The sequence below is a fragment of the Acanthopagrus latus genome, chromosome 4, assembly GCF_904848185.1.
Source record: "Acanthopagrus latus isolate v.2019 chromosome 4, fAcaLat1.1, whole genome shotgun sequence".
Classification (NCBI taxonomy): Eukaryota; Metazoa; Chordata; class Actinopteri; order Spariformes; family Sparidae; genus Acanthopagrus; species Acanthopagrus latus.
The window spans coordinates 5,843,816-5,851,670 of NC_051042.1; the positions used below are offsets into that span (position 1 = coordinate 5,843,816).

At 38.6% G+C, this 7,855-nt stretch overlaps 1 protein-coding gene across 3 annotated transcripts in view; it reads left to right on the forward strand.

The window, feature by feature from the left end:
* Window positions 1-7,855, forward strand: part of trip4 (thyroid hormone receptor interactor 4) — an 83,102-nt gene that overhangs the window by 27,239 nt on the left and 48,008 nt on the right. For 2 of the 3 annotated variants that reach the window (XM_037096252.1, XM_037096255.1), the window contains exon 12: window positions 5,817-5,919. The exons of the other annotated variant lie outside the window; for it this stretch is intronic. In XM_037096252.1, coding sequence (XP_036952147.1) covers window positions 5,817-5,919 — 103 coding nt within the window. The remainder of the gene's footprint in view (window positions 1-5,816; window positions 5,920-7,855) is intronic. 3 annotated transcript variants of the gene reach the window in all.

A 7,855-nucleotide genomic window follows, 5' to 3' on the forward strand; every position in this document is an offset into this window, starting at 1 on the left:
CACAAATACAAAGTTTATATAAAAATCATTTTTTTAAAGAGTGCAGAGTCATTCGACCTGCTGGATGCTGATTGAAGACAAACAAACAAGTGTTATTTGGTGTTAGTGGGTTTTTAGTCCTGTGAGACCTGATCAGAGGTTGAAACTAATGTGAAAAAATACAATTTTGTTAAAACACAAGGCTGATGAATAGATTTATCCTGAGTTGGCGTGCTGGAAAGGTTGAGGTGTATTTCTGAAAACAGTTTGGAAGTCAGCCATGAGGTAGATGCATTTCTTTGCTGAACAGGAGCCAATTGTCAGTGATGTTTATAAGCCAGTAGAAGCTGCAGAGTCCTTGTCTCACTCTTCTGACTCTAAGTAAATTGGCCTGAGGCAACCGACGAGTGATATTCGGTTCACACTGAGGCATTTTAATGCACCTGTCACAAGAACTATACATACACCCTCAGATCATGTCAAACACACTGGTCCTTCTTCCCAGAATGCCCTTGGGCTGTAACCAAGACCTGTCATACAAAGAAACCACGACACTAACGAGTCATTACATTGAGAATCTAGTGTGACACTCATTGTCACCCGCGGTATTTTCACACAATTCCACTATTACTACTAACAATTTCTTAATTCAATACCTGTTTCTCAACAAGCTCAAACCTAATTGCATTGCGAGCAGACCCACTCACATTAGATGCTTCCTGATGAATATGGAGGGCTTTAGCAAACCTCCTTGTCACACAGCCACAGTGTTTTGTGCCCTTTTGATTAACACGGAATGGAAACAATTAGGTGGGGGGAGGTAGTGAGGCAAAGCAGTGGCACATTCAACAGCTTTAAATGCTAATTAGCTAATGGAGGATGAAAGAGCAGGCAACTGGCGGTGTTTCACATGAACACACTCGAACGCTCACTCAAACTGTGGCTGCAGTTACACTCGTTTCATCTGAATTTAGCGTGACCACCACCATTTTGTTTCTTTGGGTGCCCTCAGACAATACAGCCATCTTGTGCAACTTGAGATTTTTTGTAATAATTTCAAATGAAGATTAACCCGTCACTTCAGAAGGTGCCGCCTTTTAATGTCTCTTTCTTTATTCTGTTACGTTTTCTTTTATCGAAACATTATATATAATTCATCTTAGATCAAAAGAACATGATCAAATAAAGGTACACCACCCATACACAAACCAACCTAATTGCCAAAATAAATTATAGCTAAGCACAATTCTGCAAAACAGCTGAAACAGAACATTTCTTTAGGAAGAAATCATGATATTGCTTAAAATACCTGTTTTGGTCGCCATTATGCAGAAAGAGATGGTCTGACTTCCTGTGAGAAAAGCGGCCTTAAAAATATCCAGATGTGTGTTTGCATCCATGTTGGCTTGAAATAACGCCTGCACTATTCTTCCACCTCCTGATGTGAAAGGTGGCACATACTTTAAACGTGATCTGCCATGTTTGGAACAGATGTCAACTGTCTGTGGTACATTTATGTGATTTGCAGAAATGTTCGCTGCTGAACTTATCCTGGTGATTGGGCTGACACAAACATAAACCCATTTCAGAACAGGGAATATGTTGCGCTGCTGAGATCGTCATGCCGTCGAAGTGATGGCTTTTTGCCCTTCAGAGACGGGTATCTTTTATGTTAATGTTCCTTTGACTTCATTTCACCATTAGAAAGTCCTGCATATATAAACATTGAATGATAGAATGTAATGTTCATATGTTCCTTTGTTTCTGTTTAGTACACCTGCAGGCTGCACAACACATGGATATTCATCAAGCCCAATGAAAGGATGTGCTGGTCTGATTATTACTTTGGCTGGAAGTCTTTTTATTTAACCCCTCGATTGATCTGATATGAGAAGATATTGATCTGTTCAACAACTTAAAATTGGCTCTGTCACTGTTTCCAAGTTCATAAAGTGCTTTTGAGCTGAAGGGGTGATGACTGAGATATTAGATGTATTAATGTGACCTTAGAACAAGACAACATTTCTCTACCACACTTAAATTTCTGCTTGTGCAGCTTTACATTACAAGCAAATGTCTACTCAACTGCTACAAAAGTGTCTTCTTTGAAATATATCTTTACTATTATTATTATCCCCTTTTAATTATGCTGTGTAGTCTGATTTTCTTTGTATTGCCAATCTATTTTATAGGTTTATATCATGTATGATTAAAACCATGGAATCTTTTCAGCTTGGTCATGACCTAACAATGAGGGACACAGACCAATAGTTATTTAAAAGTAATCACCGTGCACAATGCTAAAACACTCAGGATTAAAGTGTCACTCTAAGTGCTGAATGTGGACATTTAAATGAAGACTTCATTATGCTGCTCACCTCAGTAAGCTATTTGAGAATCACTGCATCGTCTTAACAGTTAACGGGATCGATCTTTATGTTGAAGGGGGAAGTGAGTGTACCCTCTGGCTGCTTGATAAAAGAAGGAGTCTTTCTTTCTAATCTGATCGGCGTTAATTGCTACAGAAGGACGCTGATGGTTCTTCAGTTGTATGAATAGATGGAGACAGTGATGATGTTATTCTGTATTTTCAGAATGTCAGCAAAGCCAGTGAAAAGACAACAGTTAATGTGATGTGTTTTTCTGTTCTCTCAGTACTTTCTGAATTCTTTCAGCAGCAGAACAGTGTGTTTGTGGATTGCCTCAACAATAACTGACTGCCCTTATTCATCAAAATGAACCAATATATCTGTGAGGCATCACTGATGTGTTGACGTGTAATAAGAGGATAGAGAGAATTTTTTATGTCATTAGTAAAGAATGTCTATCAAGTCAAAAGGTTACATCATCAGATCACAAAAAAAAATAAACCACAGCGATATTAATTTGAATAAAAGAGGTAAATCTTTACATTTGGAGAAACAGGAAATTGTGATTTTCTTTTGGGAATTGCATCTGAGTTTTCCTTCATAAATGGCTCAACAACTAATTGTGTTTTAATCTAAAACACTTGATGATTAATCACTTGCTAATTGCTCAATCTACTCAGGGCACAAATTAGCTCCAGCCACCAGCCAAATGCTGGTCAAGTGTGCCGGTTGGGGGTAGATCTGACTCAAAACCCAGCCCCCCAAAAAATAGTAATCCATGAGTGGCTGGAAAAATCTGAACATTCATTCGCCATTTGGTATTGCTGGACATACAGTATGTAAAGCTCTGTCAGGCAATAGCTTCACAGTGAATAGTTGGGCAACAGGCTGAATGTAGTAATGGTTTTCCCCTGTGGAACACTTTTAGTGCTTTAAGCTGTTTTTTTTCTACATATTTTTATTGTCGTCTTTGCACACGCACATTGCTGCCAATAGTTTCTACACTCATAGTGGTCTAATGCTGAATGTGAGCAGAAACCACAGTTTGTCTACATGTCAACTTTAATCTTCTCATAGGATTTGATGACAATTAAAGCAAATAAAGAACATTGTCAAGCTTATCCCACAACGCTACACTGCTGGACTATCAACCCTCATCTTGTTTCACCCCTTCGAAATCACAAATGATTTTCTTCAAGGGCTGTTTGGGGAATTTTCTATCTTGGAGGCAACGTACTTGACAGGGAGACCTAATTTAATTGGATTCACTGTGTTATTTGGAAAAAAGGAATCAAGGGGCTCTTTATGGTTCCCCACCAATGTCTAACATCTTTGAGTGTTTACATATTTTATCACTCACCAGTGAATTACACTCAAGTCAAGATGGACTGTAATCTGACATAAACATCTCTATCATCTCTCCCAAGTTCGTCAGGGACCATACAGATGGGTTGCCGACTCTGTTGATTTCTCTTAAAAGCCCCAAATTTGTCACAACCTTCAGTGCTCCTCTGAGGGAGATAGAGAGGCTGTGAATAAGAGAGGAATAGGGGGGAGGAAAAAGCATGCTGTCATGAAAGAGCCGCTTCCTGGCTGGCTAGATGCAATCATGGGCACTATCTGATAGCGCCCGAGGAAATTGGATGAGCTGAGAGCCGTTGGCTGCCAGTGATGGGAAAGATGACTCCTTTGTCACTGTGTCAGTCAATTCCCCACTCTCACCTGAGAGACCAATCAATAACACAGGCAGAGAGAGCTTTTCTCTTGTCTCTACACCTCTCTGTGCTGTGGGCCGCTGTCAATTATGGGCTGTAAAACACTCTCTCCTTCATAGGAATGTGGCACGACATTTTATACAGTATGCGTAAATATGTCATGGTCGTGGTTAAATGTGATGTATTTCTTTAGATATATAAGAATTATATGTTGGAACAGTTCCATTTGTAATTACTAGATGGCTGCACAATATATCTGTATTATTGTACAAATCGTTGTAGAGAAGACACTGAGTGTGTCTTAGATTTTGGATATCATTATTTTTAAACTGCGTGAGTGTTTAAATTTCCTGGTTTTACAGTAGAGTGATGTCATTTTCTAAACTTATGAGACTTGTTCTAATTGTTTGCCTTACTTTCTCTGGATTATTCATCAAAAATCTTATTGTGCAAATATTTTGAGATATATACTACTGGATTATATGAACTTAAATTAATATTGCGATATTTTTAGGCTAGATCAAGAAACAGAAAATATATCAGGCAATGCTAGGAATGGGAACAAAATTGAATATCACCTTGATAGGGTTGACTTGACTATCGGTACTTTGCAAATATCTAGTATTTTTAAACCATGGCTCTATAGTTACATGTTTTGGTTTGTAAACAATTCCTACTTACCAACATTTTGTAAGACTGGCCACAACACAGGTGTGATGTCTGCACTGTTTCCCTTTGGAGCAACGCTAAACCGTCCAAGATACTTCCACCCTGTTCTATGTGTCTGATACGATTATGGACACAATTCCAACAGAGAGAGACCTTTTTGTTAAATTTTTACATAGAAACAGAAGTGTCTTTCAAGGATAAGTCTCGCTCTGAAATGACACAAGATATCGGAGTTGGAGAGAGAAGTTTGAAGTTTAACAAGAGGAACTGCCAGCAAGTCGTGACTGACTATTTACAGTAAATGATTTTGACAGTCAAGATGAGGAAACTATCAGCTCACCTCACAAGATTTCAGACCGACACATCTCCTTGAGTGAGTCTTATGTGTTTCTGGTCAGAAAAAGGATCTTATTATTTAATGAAAATGTAGGAATCATTTCTGTAATGTTGTCAGATACCTCAATCTGTATTCTTCAACAGTTGCCATAAAGGATTACATCTCAGCCAGGTCAAGACCGCTGAGATAATGGTGATGTTTTGCCTAGCCATAATAAAGCATCGTCACAATAGAGGTATTCGGTCATACATACTTATACATACATACTGCTTTTGAGGAGATTTTGAGATACTGAGATTAATATTTGTCTCCTAAAAATATCACAATAATGTATTGTATGTATACATATATTAGCCCAGATTCTTGGGTGTTTGACAGCGTGTTCACTCACAACATCACATAAAGAGAAGTCTTTGCATGTCCTGGATTTTTGTGCCTGTTATAATAAATTTAGTTTCACAAGTGGTGCAACTGCAGCTCATTAGCAGCTGCATCATTAGCCGTGCAATTTTAGTGCTTTAGGCCCAGAGAGACTCATATCAGTTGCTGTCAGGCATGTTGTATTACATCAGGCATGGAGGGCATCTCACATGATGTATTTAGAGACACTCACTGAATGATTCATAAATGTGATAGCAGGCGTAATGAGCTTTAGCTTATTCTGTGCACAATATGTCCATGCTAGTTCTATGTAAGATGATGCTAACCTCTTCTCCTCTGCTTCGTTCGCCCTCCCCACTGCTGCAGTTCCCCGATACCTGTGAGGAGTCTGCCTCTCCATTCGTCTTCATCTGCACCAACCCCCAGGAGCTGCTGGTGAAATTCCCCATGAAAGGGAAGCACAAGATCTGTAAGTCCTGCTTCTTTCATGTAAGGGGAAGTGAAGTGGATGAAATTAGTCTGAGCCGAGGAAGGCTTTTCTTTATTTCTTTATTTTTTTTTTATCAGCCGTCTCCTCTGCACTTGCACCCTCACACGCATGCATAAATGGACTTGTGAATAAATGATAATGATAGATAGAGGTTCTGATTGCTGTATTTTCATGAATAAAATAAAATTACACACACGTGCGACGTTCACCCACAGACACATCCTCTCTGAGAGCCATCTGTAAAGACGGGGTTTTGCTGTCAGGTTGCCTGGGGGACAAGCCAGGCCTGGATGTGCAATGCTGTTGCTGCATTGTGTGATTTATAATAGGACTCAAGCACATTTTCCCTCTGCTGCCATAGCTGCTGCTGCAAAATGATGTACCTGCAAGCTCTTTTGTTAATATTTCAAAACCCTCTAAAGACACGAGTGGATTATGTTTATAATAGCCTGACATCATCTGGATGCTGCAACTGTGTGCACATGGACAGAGTATTGGAAAATCAGATCTTGCAAAGAGTATATAAACTGTATATAGATGTTTTCTTCATGTAGTGTATGCTAGTTGAAAGCTAAACTAAACCTGCATATTAACATTCATTTATTCTTAAAGAATACATTAATTTTTTAGCTCTGTTTGTTGTAAAAGTGCCAAAATGACTGGTCAGGAACATTCATGGAACATTAGCTGTTTTATTGCGTGCTGAGAGATCTGAGAGACATATTGGTACATTACAAATCTCTGTCTTCATTAATGTCCAGCTGCCTTCCAGCTTTGTTCCAGCTCTGGCTCTCTCGTGTGTAATTTGATATACTTAGCTCAGCTAAACGTAAGCACCAGTTTTCTGACGAATGCAAACTGTTGACTGCTGTTCGTATTTTAGTTAAGCTGTAAAACATGGAACATTAGCTGTTCCTAAATATTCAAACACAGGTAACACTTCATGATATCCATCATTAATACATGATACATTTATAGTTAAATCAATTCAAGTTGATAGTTATTTCACTGTCGAATGCTTTATAAATGTTTAATGGACTAAAGTCAGCATTCACCTGGAGTCACCTGTTCATCAGGAGCAACAACCATTCATACACACTGATGGATGCGTTAACATGTGGACTGCCAGGAAAATACATTTATGTTGTTGTACAGATCAGGCTATGAATGATACATGTACAAACCTGTCTGTGAAAACCTTCAGAATATAGATAGTATTGAAAGTTTGGTGTGTGTAACTCTGAAGTGGAGATTTGTGGCTAAACGAAAAGTATGTATAGTAAAATTCCATGCAAAATAAAACTTAATAGGGTAAAAAGACACAACTTATCGTCATGACGCTTTGATTAATTACATCAAGACAATTTTATGTCTTCTGAAATGTCACGTTTGAGTATGAAAATCAAGCCACTAATTATATTTGTACCAATATGCATTAATCTCAAGAACAAACAGCTGAGTGTGTATTTTGGACATCGTCTTTCCATGTGTCTTAAAGAAGACATATTATGAAAGCAAAATATCCCAAAATCCAGAATTTGCTCAGTGCATGAAAAGGATAAATGTTTCTTCTTGCTATGTCTGGCTGCAAACTGAATTTATTTAAGCTTAACTTCAGATTCTTCCAAGTATTTGAGGGCTTTTGAATCGCCATCCATCTCAGCTTAGATTGGTAGACATCATGCGGGGATTGTTGTTGCTGAAAGAGCCTGAAGCTGCTGTTTGCTGTTCTGCAGAGCAAAGCATGAGGTAATCTGAGAGTTATTACTGTGCCTTGAAGAATCAAAACCCCTCTCGCTTCCAAGCATGAAGAGTGCATATGCAGATTAATGTTCCATGAGTGAATGAAATGGTTTTAAATCTTGTTTAAGGAGTGCTCGGCCAGCAAGAATAAAACGTACACTTCTCTTTTACA